Source organism: Mytilus californianus, unplaced genomic scaffold (genome assembly GCF_021869535.1).
Source record: "Mytilus californianus isolate M0D057914Y unplaced genomic scaffold, xbMytCali1.0.p SCAF_2, whole genome shotgun sequence".
NCBI classification, from domain to species: domain Eukaryota; kingdom Metazoa; phylum Mollusca; class Bivalvia; order Mytilida; family Mytilidae; genus Mytilus; species Mytilus californianus.
The window spans coordinates 110,065,327-110,089,119 of NW_026262668.1; the positions used below are offsets into that span (position 1 = coordinate 110,065,327).

Here is a 23,793-nt window from a genome sequence, read left to right on the forward strand (position 1 = left end):
CCTATGTTAAACTAAGTCACCCACTGGCGGCCATCTTGGATGATGGATCGGCTGCAAAGTAACAACACTTGGTCAGCACTTCATAAGGAACATTCATGCCATGTTTGGTTTCATTCCATTCACTGGTTCTCTAAAAGAAGACATTTGTATGTATTTCCCATAGGGTCCTATGTTAAACTAAGTCCCCCGCTGTCAGCCATCTTGGATGATGGACCGACTGCAAAGTAACAAACACTTGGTCAGCACCTCATAAGGAACACTATTGCCATGTTTTGTTTCATTCCATTCAGTTGTTCTCTAAAAGAAGACATTTGTAAGTATTTCCCATAGGGTCCTATGTTAAACTAAGTCCCCCGCTGGCGGCCATCTTGGATGATGGACCGACTGCAAAGTAACAACACTTGGTCAGCACCTCATAAGGAACATTCATGTCATGTTTTGTTTCATTCCATTCAGTGGTTCTCTAAAAGAAGACATTTGTATGTTTTCCCATAGGGTCCTATGTTAAACTATGTCCCCCGCTGGCGGCCATCTTGGATGATGGACCGACTGCAAAGTAACAACACTTGGTCAGCACCTCATAAGGAACATTCATGCCATGTTTGGTTTCATTCCATTTACTGGTTCTCTAAAAGAAGACATTTGTATGTATTTCCTATAGGGTCCTATGTTAAATTAAGTCCCCCGCTGGCGGCCATCTTGGATGATGGATCGGCTACAAAGTAACAACACTTGGTCAGCACCTCATAAGGAACATTCATGCCATGTTTGGTTTTATTCCATTCAGTGGTTCTCTAGAAGAAGTTCAAAATGTAAAAAGTTAACGACGACGGACGTCAAGTGATGAAAAAAGGACAAAATTTTGAGGTTTATTTCTTACTAGAGAATTCATTTTAGACCCTCGACTTATCCCTCACTTCAACCTATCTCGAGATTTTTGGTAAAAAAATTGGTAATTCAATCTATATATCCACTAAATGAAATGTCTGAATAATAGCCAACGATAAATCTTACGAGGCGATGGATCATATAATTATGATACAGTACACTACAAAATATAATATATAATAAGCAAGTCTAAAAGGATACAACATCACCAAAAAAAATAAAATCATGAACAAATGTTAAATATTTCGGATAACTAATATCCTTCATCAGTAAGATGTCAAATGGTTCTCATCTTGACATGTGGTAGTCACACCGTAATAGTAATCTTGATCATTATACAATTTATCACGAATCAATATGCTGGTAAATTTTTTCAATATTGATGTTTGGGAGGAGGAATAAATTCCTTAAAACTGTAAGAGTCCTGTACTGAAGCCTGAGTTACTGGAAATAAGTGATGGTAGGGACTCATTCTATGTTTTTTCATTAATGCCCTCTGGGGATACTATCCTTAACTTCCTTATCCAAAAACTTTCCCGAGCAAGTCTGTCGGCCCTTGACCAACCCTCGTTGTGGTCTATGATAGTGATGGTAAGGTTTTTGAGATCAGCTTGGGCATGCCCAGGTGATCTCAAATGACGACTTACGGGGAGGTCGAGCTTGCAGGTGTAGTCACTTCGATGACCATTCATGCGTTTGTGGAATGGCTGTTCGGTCTCGCCAACAAACTGCATGCCACAACGACACTGAAGAACGTATACAACATTCTGGGTTTTGCAAGTTACATTGCAATATATAGTGTATACGGACCCAGTGGAGTGGCAAGTAAATGTTTGAGTGTTCAGTATTTGTCTGTTACCACACGACTTGCACCATTCTGCAGTTGAAGAGCTTTTATAAGAGGAGACATCAGCTCTCACAAATAAGTCTTTCAGACTTGCTGGTCTCCGAAAAGCTAAGATAGGTTTGGGAAAGATCTTGGATAATTTTGGATGTTTGGCAATAATCTGCCAATTGGCACGGACCAAACGAGAGAGGTTAGTAAAGGCTGTATTTGCATGTTAAAACAAACGGAACTATTTCGCTTCGCCTTTTCTGTTTGTACTGTAATAGGTCATTGCGGCTGTTATTGTTAGCACACGCAAACCCGTTATCTATGTCCCATTTCTTATAACCTCGTTTGGTCAAAAATCCGTGAAGTTCCTTTAACCGTTTAGTGACAGCCTCCTTAGAACAGCAAATCCACTTTACTCTGAGAGCTTGACTGTACAGGATACTTTTTGTACCGTGTATCCACTAAATTATATAGAGATTGGGAATTAAGGTGCAGTGGATTCATTATTATTTGTGGGATACCAATTTTCGTGGATTTCCTAGGAATTTAATTATTCAATGAATTACAAATTTTCTATACCGTTGGCTTAACCACGAAATCAAATATCCACTAAAATGTAAGTTTTACTCAATCCACAGTATAACCTTTCAGTTTTCAAATGAATATCCTCATGGCTATGAGGTCTAAATGATTTATGAAAGGTAGAAGAATAAATAAGATAAGCCAAACTTTTCTGATAAGTGAGCGAGCCTTGCAAAGTTTGGCACAGAGATCAATGTAAAAATAAAGAGCTGCGCCATGAGCGCATGATACACCGTCATTTTTTAAGGTCAACTTTATGCTTTAAATGAATTTATATGGTCAACTTGAAATACTGTGAGCATTACTCAGTAGACCCTCCTAAAAAAAAAACACGTACACACAGTGGTGCCCGTTGACACAAAATATGAATAATTTGGCACTATTAAATAAGGTTACCTCAAGTTTAACTAAGTTTGTGGCTAGATTTTTGAACAAATAAAATTCTACAACTGTCCCAAGTGTGAATAAACTGGTAACACAGTGATATTGCTCGCCTTTTTGTTATTTCAATAGTAAAATGCATATGTAGAAATTAAAATAGCAATACTTTAACATGTAAGTTATGCAAAATATTCAAAGTCAATGAACCATAATTGAAGGTGCAGGGCCAAACCATTTCATTGAAATGAGATATGCCAATGCTAATACAACTGCATACCAAATATCTTTGACCTACCACTAGTGGTTCCCCATAAACTGACCTAATCACAAATTAATACATGTAAACTAAGTAAAAGTCAATGTACCATGACTGAGGGAGCATGGCCAAATAATCTTCATGGAAATGAGATGTGCCTATTCTTATACAACTGCATACCAAATATCATTGACCTACCACTAGTGGTTCCCCATAAAACTGACCTAATTACAAACTAATACATTGTTGATGCTGCTGCTGCCACCACCGACGCTGGAAACAGCATACCTATGTGTTGCTTTTTGACTCTGTCAAGGGAGAACAAAAATGGACAGTTTTCAACAATTTTTCAATGAATAAAGTTCCATAACTCTGCAATGTCATATCATAAATTCATAAAAATCTTAAGGGAGCTTATTTCAATAGATATAAACAAGCCTCCAAAGTTTTATTAAAACTGCTCAAAAAACTCAAAAATCCCTCCAAGTATTAATTCTCCAAAAACATAAAATCAGAAATTTTTAATAATCGAAAAGGAACTTATGTCAAAATAAACAAACAATTCGCCAAGGTTTCATGAAAATTGATAAAGCATTTTTGAGTTATAGTCAGAAAACTGGAAAATCCCCTATTTTTTTAAGAATAAAATCCCACAACTCAGAAAAATTAAAATCTAAGATTTATAAAAATGATAAGGGAGCTAAAAGTCAGTAGATATAAACAATTCACCAAAGTTTCATGAAAATTAGTAAAAACGTTTTTGGGTTAATGTCTGAAGTCTTGAAGACAGACGGACGGGCAGACAAACTGACAGACAGACGCATGGACAGAAAGACAGACAATGGTATACCATAAAAAGTCCCATAAACAGGCAAATAATACAGCTAAAACCCAAACTTACCTGCAGCCAAACACTAACACAGTCTTCATTCATTTTTCTCCAGTTGTTGGGCTCTTTACTATTCCAGTTTGTGTACAAAACTGGTGTACCATCATCCCATACAAAATAATTCTCAACAATTCTGTCACTAAGTCCTATCCAGTAACTTCCACCCAAGAAAAGTCCTTTCATTGCTGCAAATAAATACAAGATCATATTTGTTGTCAGTAATGGAGCCAGCTATGTTAGATGGCAGTTGAGTGTAATTAACTGCTATTCAAAAGTGAACAATACATGTGTCATTCACACAAAGTCTGGTAGCAACTGGTCCTTTGAAGGCATTAAAACTATTTTCTGTCAAACTTTTTATTTCTAGCAACAGGTTTAAGCTATGTTTTAGATAAAGTAGGATGGTCAACTACAATTAAGTCCATTATTTCCCAAAAGGTTGGTTGCAATTGTTTATTTATAGAATTTTTCCGATTTTTTTGTTTTTGTTATGGTCTTTTTTATGATTACAAGGCAAGCATGTTTGATGAGTATGGCAGGGGTCAACAAAAATTCAAAATGTTGAAGGCCTCACTGTGACTTTGAGATGAAGAACAGCAATAAAAGCGCTGTTCCTTTGCATTTTGTGTTTTTTTTTGTTTTTTTGCTGTGTATGTACTGATTTTGTGTCATGGATACCCCATATCCTTTGTTTTTCTATTAAATTCTAAAGGGAATCACAATTATGCCATTAACCAAATTTCATGCAGCAAATAGCCTGTATCAGAAATTTAAAGGACTTATCTTTTTGATTTTTTTTTGGTAGTAAGTTGATTTTTTTTAATAACAGATCTAGAGGTGTTCAAGTTGGGGTCATAATTCTTAGAGGAGAAAATATTCTTACTGCTTCCCAATTTGGTAGAAATTTTCCGTTTACAGTATTCTTGGTTATTTATGATGATATCAACCATATTTTTCATTTTTCATTTTTAAAATAATGACTACAAATTCAGTTAGTTGTTGGGAAAATATGACAGTTAAAAATTAGGAACTACGCACAATAAGAATGATTTTGTCAAAATGACGAGGTATGTGGTAAGAGCTATTATTTAGTCTTTGAATTTGCAAAAATGGTGAAATTCTGTTAGTTAAATGAATAGGATGATATTACCCAGACACTTACGTTGCCAAATATCAGTTGTGATGTCATTATGATGTTATTAACAAGAGGCTCTCAAGAGCCTGAAACGCTCACCTGTATTTCAGAGGAGAAGATTTTTAAATGTTAGCAAACTTGATGAACAAATTGTGTAAAATTGTCTTTATAGGGCAATAACTCCTTAAGGGGTCAATTGACAATTTTGGTCATATTAACTTTTTTGTAGATCTTACTTTGCTGAACATTATTGCTGCTTACAGTTTATATATATCTATAACACTATTCAAAATAATAACAAAAAACTGCAAAATTTTGTTAAAACTACCAATTCGGTGGCAGCAACCCAACAATGGGTTGTTCGATTCGTCTGATAATTTCAGGGCCGATAGATCTTGACCAATTAAACAATTTTACCCCATGTCACATTTGCTCTAAAAGATTTAGTTTTTGAGATATAAGCCAAAAACTGCATTTGACCCTTATGTTCTATTTTTAGCCATGGCGGCCATGTTTGTCGATGGATACAAACTTTGGATACAATTTATAAACAAGATACCCTAAGGAACATTTAGTTAAAGTTTGAAGGTAATTGGCTCAGGAGTTTCAGAGGAGAAGATTTTTAAATGTTAGCAAACTTGATGAACAAATTGTGTAAAATTGTCTTTAAAGGGCGATAACTCCTTAAGGGGTCAATTGACAATTATGGTCATTTAACTTTTTTGTAGATCTTACTTTGCTGAACATTATTGCTGCTTACAGTTTACTTATATCTATAATACTATTCAAAATAATAACAACTAGAGGCTCTCAAGAGCCTGTGTCGCTCACCTGTATTTACTGATGCTTTGGAAATCATGTAAAATAAGGTTAAAATCATAATTAATAGTATTAGATATTAGATATTATAATGATATCTAAGATAATAACAAAAAAACTGCAAAATTTTTGTAAAAATACTAACCCAGGGGCAGCAACCCAACAACGGGTTGTCGGATTCGTCTGAAAATTTCAGGGCAGATAAATCTAAATCTGATGAACATTTTTGCCACCTGTCAGATTTGCTCTAAATGCTTTAGTTTCAGAGATATAAACCAAAAACTGCATTTTACCCCTATGTTCTATTTTTAACCAAGTTGGCCATGATGGTTGGAAGGCCGGGTCATCGGACAAATTTTTAAAACTAGATACCCTAATAATGATTATGGCCAAGTATGGTTAAATTTGTCTCAGTAGTTTCAGAGAAGAAGATTTTTGTAAAAGATTACAAAAATTTCCCAAAAATTGTTAAAAATTGACTATTAAGGGCAATAACTCTTAAAGGGGTCGACTGACAATTTTGGTCATGACAACTTATTTGTAGATCTTACTTTGCTGAACATTATTGCTGTTTACAGTTTATCTCTATCTATAATAATATTCAAGATAATAACCAATAAAATGCTCCGCTGGGCGCAGCTTCATACGACCGCAGAGGTCGAACCCTGAACAGTTGGGGCAAGTATGGACACAACATTCAAGCTTGATACAGCACTGAATTTGGATTGTGATTAAATATTTGACACAGCATAGGTTTCTGACACAGAATGAATGTGGTCTAAGAACTTAAAAAATTTTAATTTACCTATTCAAACCATATCATTATTATTTGCTTTTATATATAAATCAGAAATAACCAATTTAAAATGGAAAATTTTAAAGAAAAAAAGGAAAAAAAATCCCCCCCTCAAATTTTTTGAACCCCCTTATGGTTCATCACCCCCAAACTCAATCCCATCCTTCCATTTTTGTTACAATGTATGGTGCCTTGCAGTACAATTTCAGAGAGATCCTTACACTTGAACACAAGTTATTGTCTGGAAACTAGAATAAAATGCTCCGCAGGGCGCAGCTTGATAGGACCGCAGAGGTCGAACCCTGAACAGTTGGGGCAAGTATGGACACAACATTCAAGCTTGATACAGCTTTGCATTTGGATTGTGATTAAATATTTGACACAGCATAGGTTTCTGACACAGAATGAATGTGGTCTAAGAACTTAAAAATTTAAAATTGGACATTCACCTATTATGGTCCAATATCCAAAATCTAAATACATGGTTAGATTCAGCATATCAAAGAACCCCAAGAATTCAATTTTTGATGAAATCAAACAAAGTTTAATTTTGGACCCTTTTGACCTCAATGTGGAAAAAGTTGATAACGGGGCCCAAAAATCAAAAATCTAAATACATGGTTAGATTCAGCATATCAAAGAACCCCATATATTCAATTTTTGTTGAAATCAAACAAAGTTTAATTTTGGACCCCGATTTGGACCAACTTGAAAACTGGGCCCATAATCAAAAATCTAAATACATATTTAGATTCAGCATATCAAAGAACCCTAAGAATTCAATTTTTGTTAAAATCAAACTAAGTTTAATTTTGGACCCTTTGGACCTTAATGTAGACCAATTTGAAAACGGAACCAAAAATTAAGAATCTAAATACACGGTTAGATTCGGCATATCAAAGAACCCCAATAATTCAATTTTTGATGAAATCAAACAAAGTTTAATTTTGGACCCTTTGGACCTCAATGTGGACCAATTTAAAAACGGGGCCCAAAATCCAAAAACTTAATACACGGTTAGATTCAGCATATTAAAGAACCCCAAGAATTCAAGAATAAAACCCCATTGAAATTGGTCAAGAAATAAGCAATTTCTACGAAGTATCTTCTTTTGCACAATACTGTGCAATTAAATATTTCTTGCTATTGCGCAATACTGTACAATTGACAATTTCTTGCTATTGCGCAATATTGTGCTATTGGATATTTCTTGCTATTGCGCAATACTGTGCAATTGAAGATTTCTTGCTATTGCGCAATACTGTGCAATTGAAGATTTCTTGCTATTGTGCAATACTGTGCAATTGAAAATTTCTTGCTATTGCACAATAATTTACACATCCTGTTTGGTGTGTATCTCCAACCATATCATTATTATTTGCTTTTAATTATAAATCAGAAATAACCAACTTAAAATGGAAAATTTTAAAAGAAAAAAAAAAAGGAAAAAAAGAAAAAAAAGGAAAAAAAAAAATCCCCCCCCCCCCAAATTTTTTGAACCCCCTTATGATTCATCACCCCCAAACTCAATCCCAGCCTTCCCTTTGTGGTATGGTACCTTGCAGTACAATTTCAGAGAGATCCATACACTTGAACACAAGTTATTGTCTGGAAACTAGAAAAATGTGTTTTTTTCCCCTTTTTGGCCCCAAATTCCTAAACGTCCAGGACAATTACCCCAAACTCAAACCCAGCTTTCCCTTTGTGATATGGAACCTTGTAGTACAATTTCAGAAAGATCCATACACTTACACACAAGTTATTGTCCTGAAACTAGAAAAATGCTTGTTTTTTGCCCCTTTTTGGCCCCTAATTCCTAAAATATTGAGGCAATTACCCCCATCATCAATCCCAGCCTTCCCTTTGTGGTATGGTACCTTGCAGTACAATTTCAGAGAGATCCATACACTTGAACACAAGTTATTGTCTGGAAACTAGAAAAATGCTTATTTTTGGCCCCTTTTTGGCCCCTTATTCCTAAACGTTTTGAGAAATTACCCCCAAACTCAATTCCAGGTTTCCCTTTGTGATATGGAACCTTGTAGTACAATTTCAGAGAGATCCATACACTTACACACAAGTTATTATCAAGAAACTAGAAAAATGCTTGTTTTTTGCCCCTTTTTTGGCCCCTAGTTCCTAAAATTTTGAGGTAATTACCCCCAAAATCAATCCCAGCATTCCCTTGGTGATATGGAACCTTGTGGTACAATGTCAGAGAGATCCATACACTAACACACAAGTTATGTCTGGAAGTTACAAAAATGCTTATTTTTGGCCCCTTTTTGGCCCCTAATTCCTTTACTGTTGGTACCATAACCCCCAAAATAAATCCCAACCTTCCTTTTGTGGTATTGAACCTTGTGGTAAAATTTCATAGAGATCCATTCACTTAAACTAAAGTAAGAGTGCGAAAACCAATGTGTCTTCGGACGACGACGTCAACGTCATACCAATATACGACCACAAAAATTTTTTTGCGGTCGTATAAAAACTGCAAAATTTCCTTAAAATTACCAATTCAGGGGCAGCAACCCAACAACAGGTTGTCAGATTTGTCTGAAAATTTCAGGGCAAATAGATATTGACCTGATAATCAATTTTACCCTATGTCAGATTTACTCTAAATGCTTTGGTTTCAGAGATATAAGCCAAAATCTACATTTGACCCCTATGTTCTATTTTTAGCCATGGCGGCCATGTTTGTTGATGGATCAAAACTTCGGATACAATTTATAAACTAGATACCCTAAGGAACATTTAGTTAAAGTTTGAAGGTATTTGGCCCAGTAGTTTCAGAGGAGAAGAATTATGAAATAGTTTACGACGACAGATGACGGATGCCAAGTGATGGCATAAGCTCACATGGGGCCCTTCGGGCCCCGGTGAGCTAAAAAGTTGAAATTGTTGTGTGTAACATTAAAGGTGATTCTACACATAGTTTTCAATATAATTAGTTATGAGCCAAGGAATGACCAATTAGCAAAATTTTTTAGGAGTAAGGCCTTTGCTCATATCTAAATATTGAAGACAAGATCTCAAATTGAGTCTACTTTGTCATTCTGCAGTTCTGCATCAAATGCAAAACTTTGAAGACCTAAAGCAAATTTGTAAAACATATTTCAAAAATACAAGTACTGATATATGAATAAAGTCTTTTGATAATCTGGATATCATTTGATTGATTTATAGTACTCAAATTTTGAATTCAATGGGACAAACAAGTGGCCTTATTATAACTTCTCCCTTTATACAAGGGGTCCAATGGCACCAAGAGGAAAACCACCAGACCGAATTTAAATTTTTTTTTTACAGACAATGGACAGATGGCAAGTAATGGCAATAACCCACATAACGCTTCAAGCTAGGTGAGCTTATAAAGGAACATTTGAACTCCAAAAAAATGCTCATTCTACAGTGCAGTGTAGTTCACATTTATTGGTAATTTAAATCTATACTTTTCATTATATTTCACAAGATAAGGTTATTTTCCATTTTGTAAGTTTCATGTCATTCCTAAAGCAGATTTGTACTTTAAGTCAAGAGTGCACATGCTGAAATGTCTCGCCTGCTTTACTGACCATTGATTTTATGTTGAAAGTCCTAAATATAAGCTTTACTACAAGTGTCACATAAAAACTAGACCAAACAGGAAATACCTGTACATGTACACCTTACAATCATTCCATACACCAAATATAGTTGAACTTTTGCTTATAGTTTCTAAGAAACAAACTTAACCATGAAAACTTAACAATGACCAATGAACCATTAAAATGAGGTCAAGGTCAGATGATACCTGCCAGACAGACATATATACCTTAACATCATTCCATACACCAAATATAGTTGACCTATTGCTTATAGTATCTAAGAAACAAACTTAACCATGAAGTCTTAAAGCTGACCAATGAACCATGAATATGAGGTCAAGGTCAGATGATACCTGTCAGACAGACCTATACACCTTACAATCATTCCATACACCAAATATAGTTGACCTATTGCTTATAGTATCTGATATATGGACTTGACCAGGAAAACTTAACCTTGTTCACGGATTCATGAAATGAGGTTGAGGTCAGATGAAAACTGTCTGACAGGCATGAGGATATTGCAAGGTATGCACATTCTAAATATAGTTATCCTATTTCTCATAATAAGAGAGAAATTAACATTACAAAAAATCTGAACTTTTTTTCAAATAGTCACTGAACCATGAAAATGAGGTCAAGGACAATGGACATATGACAGACGGAAACTTCATAACATAAGGCATCTATATACAAAGTATGAAGCATCCAGGTCTTCCACCTTCTAAAAGATTAAGCTTTTAAGTAGTTAGTTAACGCCGCCGCTTCCGCCACTGTATCACTATCCCTATGTAGAGCTTTCTGCGACAGAAGTCGCAGGCTCGACAAAAACTAGTCTTTTTTCCCCCTTTAGGTAATGGACCTCATCAAGATAGGCAATTATATAAAGTAATACTTAGAAAAATTAAAACATACCTCTAGGTAAATTGGCTTGTATAAAATTCTGCTCATCCCGACTGTTGACTGTTGCTAGGTAACCACCTCTCTGTTGACATTCTGTCCTGGCAGCAGTTGCAGTCATATTTTTTCTAATAAAAGCCCAACATGTGTTTCCATGTTTTTTCCATCCAAATTGACATCCCAAAAACTGTCCAGCTGTAAGATAGTACTACCATATTGTAAATAATACAAAGAATTTACCAAATATTACCTATTTTATTTTCCAAACAGATTTTTTTAACATAGTATTGATTTTGTAAAAAAATATACTTTTTTGAGACAGTTATTCAAAAAGACTGGCCAATTTTGAAACATGGGACTATAGAAACATAAACTGTTCAGAATTAAATATTAATCAGCAAAACCTGTCTAAATAAAATTAATAGAGATTTGTAAGACCCGTAATTTGGAACTTTGCTTTTAAAACAAGAGCATATGAAACTCTATCTTAATACTGAAAAAAATAATATATGAAACATTTATATTTCCAAATATAGTAAATATAAAATTTAGAAGCAATATTCATGAATATACCGTAAATACACGTAAACATAAAGAAAAACGGCAAAAATTTCCTTTTAAATTGCCATTTCTATGAACTTTCCTTTTTATTAATAGAAAACTTAGCAATGGTCACCAAGTATCTAATTTACACGTAAAACTGACACTCCTATACAATTTGAAAAAGGCAACTAAAAGGCCAAAATAAACTTAATTTCATGATGGCTTTGTGCAGCAAAATCTTATTTTTTTTTATATGAAGTGCTAATGAATTGATTGGTTTATACATCAAAAATCATATTAGTGACCACAACAACAATTTTGCAACAATAAAACATATTTTGAAAGCAATTCAATTTAATTTTACAGGAAATTAATAGGACAGTTTTAAAAAAATCTGTGGTCAGACAAAGATTTACTTATTCTTGTTTACAAATGATAAGAGATTGACCATATATGTATATCTTACCCTAAAAATGTTATTCAGGGTATCATCAAGTTGAAATATATATAGTATGTATTTGTCCATGGAAATAATCTAATACTTCCTGCAGGACCTTTGAAATTGACCTTTCTTTACAACCCACTATTCTTACCTGGAACTCGTGGAGTTGGTCTTGGTTTAATTGTGGTTCTGGGTCCCCCTGTAAAAAGATTTACTGTTTGTTTAACATATGTTATCAGATCTGATACATTGAATGGAGCAGTTAAACACTTAAAATCACATTTCAAACTATTTTAACAGAACTTTAAAAAACTAAAATTTACCAAAATGAAATTACCCAAATTTCATTAGCAAAAATAAATTGGAACACTGACATTTCAGCAAGGGCCTACTTGCACATTTTTGTGTGAGGCACAGAAGTAAATAATAAATACTGATGCAAACAAAGCAATAAATATTTATGGGGTATCAATTTTCATAGTTTTTGACATCTGTAATTAATTAAGTATATGTTTTACCTAGATATCAAGTTTTGGTAAATCCAACCATTATCTTTTGTATATGAATTGAAGAAGAAGACTTTCAAGACGTCGTCAACAGACGGATTTTTTTTCACCAGGAATCAACCAAGAATAGCATACTATCCCTATATCCATAATCAGTTTTTGCTAACACAAAGGTAGAGATTTCACAAAATTTGTGATTTTTTAATCTGGGCTCAGTTTTTATATTAATTTTTCTCTCCAATTTTTGACACTGGGAATCAATTTGGATAGCATAAATACCTATATATTAAATATCATGAAATCCTAGCAAAAATAAATTGAGAATAAGTCAATGGGACACAGATGATGCCCCCACTTGCATAAAACATTATAAAGGGACATAATTCAAGAAGGGTAAAAGCGACACCTCCCAAATTGGAAATTGATCTGTGTTTTGTGGTAATAAGCATTGTGTATAAGTTTCATAACATTTGGTTGAGACAAACTTAAGTTAGAGAAAGGAAACGAAAAATTCAGCAATTTTTCAATTTGTAAAGGGGCATAACTCTAGAATGGTAAAAGTGACGTCACCAAAATTTAAATTTGATATGTGTGTTGTGGTAATAAACATTGTGTATATGTTTCATAGCATTTGGTTGAAGCAAACTAAAGTAAAAGAACAGAACCTTATTTTGGGACGTACAGACAGATGGACACAAGGGTAACACTTAATGCCCCCTCCGCTGCGGTGGGGACATAAAGAGAGTATTATTAAAATTTGTGATTTTATAACAAACTTTTTCTACCATAACTTTTCCCCAAATTTTTACAAATATCTAATCAATAAATTAAACTCCTTCAGGCAAAGCTGACATTAGATGAGCTATTCTGTTAAGTTATATAGCTCCTTATGTTGCAGCGTAGTTATACATCCCTGGTTTTCAAATGTGTAGGTTTGAGTATTCCTGATGAAGGTAAATCCAGAAAAACTCTACAGACACACAAAATTCACATCATTTTACATCATTTACAGTAAAAAGTGCAGAAAACTAAATATTTTTCAGCAATTTTCCATGACCAAAGGCATATAACTTTCGCCAAAATTTCTCAACCAGAGGGAGACTCAAACTCAATATGCAACCAATACTCAATATACCAATATTGTTGCATTACATAAGAAAGTTCAAGAGACCAATAATGTTTGCAGATTTCTATGTCCAAGGATTACATTTTCTCCAAAAATTGGTCATCCTGAACAAACCTTACACTTGATATGTAACTTCTTATGATATGATATGACTTTATACCAAATAACTTATCAAAGCATTACAGGACAAATTGTGGTTAACTTACTGCAAAGACAGGCTGATTGAATGTAAAGCTATAGTCCCTTTTTGGCTTCATTGGTAGGGGGACTAAAACATGACATCATATGAACGAAAACAGTCACTCTAGATGTTATTTTATTTCTTGCATTCTTCCTAATTTTTATATTAATCTAATCAAAACTATATTTCTGAAGCAGATGATTTTTATTTTTAATCATATTGTAATAATTGATAACGCTGAGTTTCATGAACACAATATCCCTTTGCAAATCTATGAATAGCACTGTCATCAGCACTTGTTATGAAATGGAACTGAATTAACAATTAGTTGTTAATAATAACAACCCTCCTTGCAACAAGAAAGTCACACCTGTCTTCCTGGTAAAGTCCGGTAATGGATAGTTTTGGCCTAAAATTTGAAGCACATCTGATAAAAGATTTTTGACAATTTTTAAATACTTAAGTGTTTACTTCAGTCGATTCAGTTAGTTTATGCAAAAGATTTGAACTGATTTGGTTATTAAAGACACTCAAATTCAAGCTAAAAGATGAAAAATCTATCAAATATGCCATAAAACGTCACTTTTCAGATGTGTTTTGTTTGAAATGAAAGCGGCCGCATTCGTGTCCAGTCTCAACCTTTATATATGTTATGAATTATCATCAAATACAACATATATTTAAATATTAAGACTGAACACAAATGCGGTCACTTCCATTTTAGACAAAAACCGTCTTAAAATTAGCACAAATGCTACAATTGTGAAGATTTCAGTAATTTTGCATGAATTTATGATGCTATTACCTGATGCATGTGCATTGTATTGTCAAAAACAGGCCATATTTATGGAACAAAGTACTTTCCAATAAAGAGCTAAAAGTTTACATTACAACAAATTTATAACAAGAGTGCACATGCTGAAATGTCTCGCCTGCTTTACTACCATTGATTTTATGTTGATAGCCCTAAATATAAAGTTTTACTACAAGTATTACTTTAACTTATCATGATCCAAGAAAATGAGGTCAAGGTCAGATAAACCATCCAAGAAATACACGTACACCTTATAATCATTCCATACATTGAATATAGTTGACCTAAAAAAAAAATGTACGGACCTATTGGTTATAGTATACAAGAAACAGACCAAACCATGAAAACTTTATATTGACCAATGAACTATGAATATGAGGTCAAGGTCAGATGAACCCTGTCAGACAGACATGTCACTTTACAATCATTCCATGGATCAAATACAGTTGACATATCAAATATAGTATATAAGAAACAAACTTAACCTCGAAAACTTATCATTGACCAATGAACCAAGAAAATGAGGTCAAGGTCAGATGATACCTGCCAGACAGACATATCAACATTACAGTCATTCTATACACCAAACATAGTTGACCTATTGCTTATAGTTTAAGAAAAACAGACCACAACACAAAAACTTAACATTGAGCAATGAACCGTGAAAATTAGGTCAAGGTAAAAAAAAAAAACCTGCCAGACTGACATGTACATCATGGAGTATTTCCATACTCCAAATATAGCTGACCTATTGCATACAGTATTAGAAAAATAGACCAAAACACAAAAACTTAACTTTAACCACTGTACCATGAAAATGAGGTCAAGGTCAGATGACACCTGCCAGTTGGACATGTACACCTTACATTCATTCCATACACCAAATATAGACCTATTGCTTATAGTATCTGATACATGTATATGGACTTGACCAGGAAAACTTAACCTTGTTCACTGATCCATGAAATGAGGTCGAGGTCAAGTGAAAACTGTCTGACAGGCATGAGGACTGTGCAAGGTACGCACATACCAAATATAGTTATCCTCATAATAAGAGAGAAAATAACATTACAAATAAAATGCTTCCCTTTAAAAAAAAATTGGAAACCCCCCCTTCCCACCAAACTTTTTGAATCCCCCTTTTAGCATTAACAATCAAACTCAATTGCAGTCTTTCCTTTGAAGTATGAAACCTTGTAGTACAATTTTAGAGAGATCCATACACTTAATCACAAGTAACTGTCTGGAAACTAGAAAAATGATTTTTTTTAACCATAAAAGCCCATTTAAATACATCATAAAAGTATTAAAATAGAAAATGACATCATAGTCATGGCTAAAATTAAATAAACTGTTATCACAGAGATATGTCTCGCCTTTTTGTAATTTTGATAATGCAAATGTTGAAATTAAAATAGCAATACTTTAACATGTAAGTTATGCAAATATTCAAAGTCGATGAACCATGACTGAAGGTAAATGGCTAAACAATCTCCATGGAATGAGATGTGCCAATGCTAATACAACTGCATACCAAATACCATTGACTTATTATAAGTTGTTCCCTTTAAACAAACCTAAACACAAACATTAACTTGTAAACTATGTAAAAGTTTCAAAGTCAATGAACCATGATCAGGGGTGGGTCTATATAATCTCCATGGAAATGATACTTGCAAATGCCAATAAATTTGCACACCAAATATCATTGACTTAACATTAGAAGTTCATCTTAAACTGATCTAATCACAAACTAATACATGTTAACTAAGCAAAAGTTTCAAAGTAAATAGACCATGACTGAGAGGGCGGGGCCAAATATTCTCCATGGAAATGAGATGTGCTAATGCTTATACAACTGAACACCAATTAACATTGGCCTACCACTAATAGTTCCCCTTGAACTGACCTAATCACAAACTAATACATGTTAACTAAGTAAAATTTTCAAAGTCTATAGACCATGACTAAGGGGGCGGAGCCAAATAATCTCCATGGAAATGAGATATGCCAATACTTATACAACTGCATACCAAATATCATTGACCTACCACTAGTGGTTCCCCATAAATTGACCTAATCACAAACTAATACATGTAAACTATGAAAAGTTTCAAAGTCAATAGACCTTGACTGAGGGGGCGGGGCCAAATAATCTCCATAGAAATGAGATGTGCCAATGCTAATACAACTGCATACCAAATATCATTGACCTACCACTAGTGGTTCACCATGAACTAGACCTAATCACAAACTAATACATTGTTGACGCCGCCGCCGCCGACGCCGGAAAAGCATACCTATGTCTCGCTTTTTGACTCCGTCAAGGCGAGACAATAACCTTCATCAGCAACTTTATAATCTTTTGTAATATCTAAAAATAAAATTCCTTCATCAGCATTTAAAAGTAACTTCTAAAAATAAATTGACAGCTAGGACTTTGCAACCATAAAAACCCATTTAAATACATCATAAAAGTATTAAAATAGAAAATGACATCATAATCATGCCTAAAACTAAAACACTTCCATCAGCAACATTAAATAGTAATATCTAAAAATGAAATTCCTTCACATACATAATCATGGCTAAAATTAAATAATTTTTAAAATAGAAAATGACATCATAATCATGCCTAAAATTAAAAAGCCTCCATTAGCAACATTAAATGGTAATATCTAAAAATAAAATACCTTCACATACATAATCATGGCTATAATTAAATTACCTTTATTAAACATTTTTAAAATAGTAACTTCTAAAAATAAATTGATGGCTAATCACCTAAAGACAACACATTTCTTTATAAATAATTTACAAGCAGTGTAAGGGAGGTAATTTGACAATATGTGTTTGAATTACCTCCCTTACACTGCTTTAAAATTATGTTTTGTACTTAAGTAATTGTCCATTAACCTGAAAACCCTTGTTTTTCCCCCTTTTTTGCCCCTAATTCCTAAATAGTTTGAGCCATAACCCCCCAAAGCAAATTCTAACCATCCCTTTGTGATATGGTAACTTGTGGTATAATTTCAGAGAGATCCATACACCATTTCACAAGTTATTGTCTGGAAACTAGAAAAATGCTTATTTGGGCCACATTTTGGCCCCTAATTCCTGAACTGTTAGGACCATAACCCCCAAAATCAATCCCAACCTTCCTTTTTGTGGTCATAAACCTTATGGTAAAATTTCATAGAAATCCATACACTTAAACAAAAGTTATTGTCTGGAAACCAATGTGTCTTCGGAAGTCGACGACGTGATACCAATATACGACCGAACTTTTTTTTCTAGTAGTCACTGAACCATGAAAATGAGGTCAAGAACAAAGGACATATGACAGACAGAAACTTCATAACATAAGGCATCTATATAAAAAGTATGAAGCATCCAAGTCTTCTTCCTTCTGAAATATTAAGCCTTTAAGTAGTTAGTTAACGCTGCCGTGGCTGCCGTATCACTATCCCAATGTCGAGCTTTCTGCGACAAAAGTCCCAGGCTCCATAAAAATGCTATATTTTGGGGCCAAAAAGGGGTCTTACCGGGCCTACTCCTTTATCACAATCAAAATAAAACAACATAACATTAACCTGCAAATCTGAATTTATATTATAAAATAGATGAGATATCTATAACATATTAGTAAAACAACTAAAAATACCTACAATATTTTTTACATATGAATCCATTTCTGTAGTTACAAGGGAAATCATTCCATGTATGACCTCGCTGTACATAATATCCCATACAGTCCTCATTATGTCTGTAATCATCTGGTTGCTCTAAACAAAATCAGGTCAGTTTATTACAAATACAAAGTTTATTTTTCACAGAGCCAACATTATTCCCAAATTGAGACAAAAATCTTATGGTAGCTGACAAAAATGAATATCAAAGAATATGACTAAAGTTGATATCAGGGCTGTATTGACCAGTTATAAGAAGTTTATTTCATCATTGAAAGATTTGTTCCTAGCCCTGTTCCTCTAATATATTACTTATTTCCTAGTATTTAATGGGATTATTGATTAATGTACATTCAACCCACATCCTTTCCTTTCAAAACATATTTTAGTTAAACCCTGTACCACTAATTCCTGTGCCTGTTTTCAGGTCAGTATGTGTATAAAAGCTGCTTAATTAAACATCAGTGTTTTATGTCTGTATAACCTAAACTCTTGCTCTTAAGTTTTATTATATGTTTGCATGTTTTGATTTGCTTTTGTTTCGACAGTTTTAAAAGCACTCCAGAACTTATGGTTGTATGTTTGTCTAGTATATATAGACTACAAATACAGCTTTAAGTCTTATATCTTATATTCTATGTACTTGGTGACCAGTTGACATAATTAAACGGTGTTCTATCACTCCATGTCCATCCACCTTCACTTGATCTGTCAGTTCCACCAAGCCATAAAGCTACTGAATTCATTGTAGCAGACCTAGCTGTAATGATAAAATCATATAAAAATAGTCACAATATTTGAAAAACAAATCCCACAACTTCATGAATTTTTAAACTTGGCTTGGTTTATAAATATCCACCATATCAGATGAATTCAGAGAAAACATTTGTCCATGTAAAAAAATGGAAAAATCTATTGATAGTCTTGAGATAGGCCTCCTTTACTGTGACTCTTCTGGTGAGACTGTGAGAGTTGACAACATGTGTACTGCAACTGAATACTGTAAACCATGGAATTTTCATGCTGTCTTTAATTTGTGATTTACCAAGTGAATCTTAATTAACACAGTTTTGAATTCGCAATTTGTAGGAGTCCTGTACAAATATAATATTAGTGAATGATTTTAAAATGGTACAGTTGTACATGTATCGTTAAGCAAATGTAGAAAATCCATTAAAAAAATGTTTAAACTAAACAAAGTGAACCGTTTTCTTCTCTTCAAGAATGTACATGTAGATTTCAAGTTATTTTACTTATATTAAGTATAATTAAATTGCTACATTAATGTTTGCTTGTAAAAACTTATACACAATTAACATAAAAGAATAGCTTTATTAAGATCTAGAGCAAATTAAAAACTGCAAGGTTTACGAATAATTTATCAATCTTTTGATCATATTAAACAGTGTAGTAAATACAATGTGGTAATTATTTAAAAAAAGATTGTAGGTGTCATTTTCCTAACTGTCACAAGTATTGTATATGGGCGCTTTTCAAATAATGTCCACTTTCTCTGTCTAGGGCTTAAATTGTGATAAAATCATATATATTTTTATTTTTTTTACTTATTAAAGACAATGACAACACTTTTTGTCTGCTTTGTGGTTAGGACTCTCTGAAAATATCAGACCAAAGGGTTCAAAAAATGCAAAAATGCTCTGTCCACATTTAAAAGTTTATTCAAATTTTCAAAATTTCATACAATTTACCAATCTTTTTTGCACCTTTTTCAATGTTTTGTCATAGAACTACATTTGAACATTACAACTAGAGGCTCTAAAGAGCCTGTGTCGCTCACCTTGGTCTATGTGCATATTAAACAATGGACACAGATGGATTCATGACAAAATTGTGTTTTGGTGATGGTGATGTGTTTGTAGATCTTACTTTACTGAACATTCTTGCTCCTTACTATTATCTCTATCTATAATGAACTTGGCCCAGTAGTTACAGTGGAAAATATTATGTAAAAATTTACAAAAATTTACAAAATTTATGAAAATTGTAAAAAATTGACTATAAAGGGCAATAACTCCTTAAGGGGTCAATTGACAATTTTGGTCATGTTGACTTATTTGTAGATCTAACTTTGCTGTACATTATTGCTGTTTACAGTTTATCTCTATCTATAATAATCTATAATAATATTCAAGATAATAACCAAAAGCTGCAAAATTTTCTTAAAATTACCAATTCAGGGGCAGCAACCCAACAACATGTTGCCTGATTGGTCAGGGCAGATAGATCTTGACCTAATGAACAATTTTTTACCATCAGATTTGCTCTAAATGCTTTGGTTTCAGAGATATGAGCCAAAAACTGCATTTTACCCTATGTATTATTTTTTTGCCATGTCGGCCATCTTGGTTTGCGGGCAGGGTCATCGGACACATTTTTTAAACTAGATACCCTAATGATGATTGTGGACAATTTTGGTTAAATTTGTCTTAGTAGTTTCAGAGGAGAAGATTTTTGTAAAAGATTACAAAAATTTACGAAAAATGGTTAAAAATTGACAATAAAGGGCCATAACTCCTTAAGGGGTCAACTGACCATTTTGGTCAAGTTGACTTATTTGTAGATCATACTTTGCTGAACATTATTGCTGTTTACAGTTTATCTCTATCTATAATAATATTCAAGATAATAACCAAAAACGGCAAAATTTCCTTAAAATTACCAATTCAGGGGCAGCAACCCAACAACGGGTTGTCCGATTCATCTGAAAATTTCAGGGCAGATAGATCTTGACCTGATAAACAATTTTACCCATGTCAGATTTGCTCTAAATGCTTTGATTTCAGAGATATAAGCCAAAATCTACATTTGACCCCTATGTTCTATTTTTAGCCATGGCGGCCATGTTTGTTGATGGATCAAAACTTTGGATAAAATTTATAAACTAGATACCCTAAGGAACATTTAGTTAAAGTTTGAAGGTATTTGGCCCAGTAGTTTCAGAGGAGAAGAATTATGAAATAGTTTACGACGACAGACGATGACAGACGACGACGACAGATGACGGACGATATATCTGAGAAACCTTGTGTAACAACAATGGCTGGTACCATGTAAATACGTCCACTGTCGAATGGTTCACAAGCAATGTTTCATTTCGAGTGGACACAGAGCATTTCATAGGGCAGTACATTTGTGTGCAAAAATCATTATGTTTGCATGCAGCTTTTGATTACATTTGCGCACATTCTTTTACAGGTACACTCGGGTAAATACAGCTATATCATATTTATTTAACTTTTATTTTTGAGCAGGATTAGTCCGTTTTATTATGCACCACCACTTAGTCCAGGAAATATATACAGATAAAAATGTAAAAACAGGGCAAATCTAAAGGTTAAAAGTACTGAGTTTACATGTTGTAACATGCTGAATATTTGAAGCCAATTGCTTTAGGAAAACACACAACACAAAAATACATGGATGTGCTGAATGAAATTACTCATTGTTGTGAGCATGGAAAGATTCCGGGTCGTTTAAAGTACACCTAGATTGTGCTGATGGTAGTGATGCCCAAAGACTTGGAGGAAATAGGGAATCTGGTGAAATGCCTTTGCAATTATTTACAATGCATCGCCATGAAATACCGGTATCCCTTGACTTAAGTGTCCTGTTGATACGGAAAGTAAATCTATCGAACATTAATGATTGTTCCCCCCATTTTTTTCTGATAAACGAAACTCAATGTATGTGCCTTGATGCAACTAAACAAACTGACTTAAATTATTTAATAAAGTGATCACTTTTTGATAAAATTAGAAAAGAGAATACTTTTTACTCTAAAATATTCGCAATTAAGTTACATGTATGTCTTCAGCTAATACAGAATTTCTCATGATCACTTTATTGTTTTTTTTAGAATTCAATATGAATTAAATATAATTTAGATTTACAAATATTTTCAAAATTCATAATAACTACACATGTATAGTCATATTTATTATGGGTTATCTTTATTTTTACCTGTGTTACCTGTAAAATGAATGCACACAAATGTAATCAAAAGCTATGCGCAAATGTAAAACATTTTATTATATACTTAGTAGTAAATACAAGTAAATTGTATGTGTAATACCATCTATGTCAATCATGCTGTCTCAGCCAACCGTGATGATATCGATATCAGTCATGGTTGCAAAGATTTTATCAAACCCCTAATCTTTATAATCTGTATGACGTCACGTAATCGATATCAGTCACAGTTACAAGGCCTTTATCAAACCCCTTATATATGTTTTACGTCATGTCACGTGAAAAAACATCTAATTTAGTTGTACTTGAGGTACATGTATATAATAAAGTGTATATGATATGGCTTTTTCAATATCACACTCTGCATCAACCCTCAACCAATATAATTCCTCAAGCAGAGTTGATACAGGTGTGATATTGAAAAAGCCATATGATATTCTCTATTTAATCCCCAAATACGCGCAAATGTAATGCGCCCTCATAGGGGACATATATCATTACGCAGTAGACATTTGTGAATATTTAAAAAAAGGCTTGTTATATTTTCTAGTAGTTAAAATTGCAAATCAAATAGTTAAAACTTTATAAAATCATTTATTTTGTCAGATTTTTGAAGAAAAAAATACCTTTAAATTCTAATTTTTTAACATGGTAGAGCCTTAAAAAATCATTGCGAAGGGGACATCTTGGCACACCATGTTCACTTTTACAGAGTTGTTGTCAAACTTAACGTTCAGTTTAAGGTTGCATATTTTGTATTTAGTTTATATTGATGTTAAAGTATTGACATGTACAATTAAATCACTTATTTCTCGACATTTTTTTTCCATTTTCTTGTTGTCAAAAATGGACATTTTTTGAAAAAGACCCATATATAACAGTATCAATCAATTCTGCTTGCTTATAATATATTTCATTTTAATGCGACTGTCATTGGCTAAAAGTTTTGACTTCTAACACTGATTTTCATTTAGAAATAAAGTTTAAATTTGTGATATAGATCTGTTGTCTGAAAATTGTTAACAAATTGGCCCTGTACATAATCCTACTGATATAGGTTCATGTATGGTCTTCATTCTTTGAATCAGTTTTTCTTTAAATATTTGCAGAATTTTTAATTTTGCATTTCCACTCTTACCTCGCATATAGCCAAAATAAAACTGCCACAAAATTTCCCTGTTTACAGTAACCAGTTCACTGATATTACAAAAAGGCAATATTTGGTTGTATGCTTATTTCACAGTTTTCTCTGGAATGATTGCATTACTCTCATCTTATCTATTTTTTTTTAATGCAGCGAAAAATTGTCAAATTTTTCTTTGTCCATAATAGTTTTCAAGACAATTACTAAAAACAGACAAATTTTATAAAATTTATAATTAAGGTTTTCCAATTGGTCTGAAAATTTCATTTCAGATAAATTTTGAT

General features: G+C 33.3%; 1 protein-coding gene across 1 annotated transcript in view; it reads right to left on the reverse strand.

Moving 5' to 3' along the window:
- LOC127728566 (macrophage mannose receptor 1-like) overlaps window positions 1-23,793 on the reverse strand; it is a 121,824-nt gene that overhangs the window by 61,023 nt on the left and 37,008 nt on the right. The window contains exons 18-22 of the mRNA XM_052236033.1: window positions 19,019-19,135; window positions 18,355-18,471; window positions 12,211-12,258; window positions 11,090-11,269; window positions 3,844-4,016 (exon numbers count right to left, since the gene is read on the reverse strand). Of these exons, the coding sequence (XP_052091993.1) occupies window positions 3,844-4,016; window positions 11,090-11,269; window positions 12,211-12,258; window positions 18,355-18,471; window positions 19,019-19,135 (635 nt within the window). The remainder of the gene's footprint in view (window positions 1-3,843; window positions 4,017-11,089; window positions 11,270-12,210; window positions 12,259-18,354; window positions 18,472-19,018; window positions 19,136-23,793) is intronic.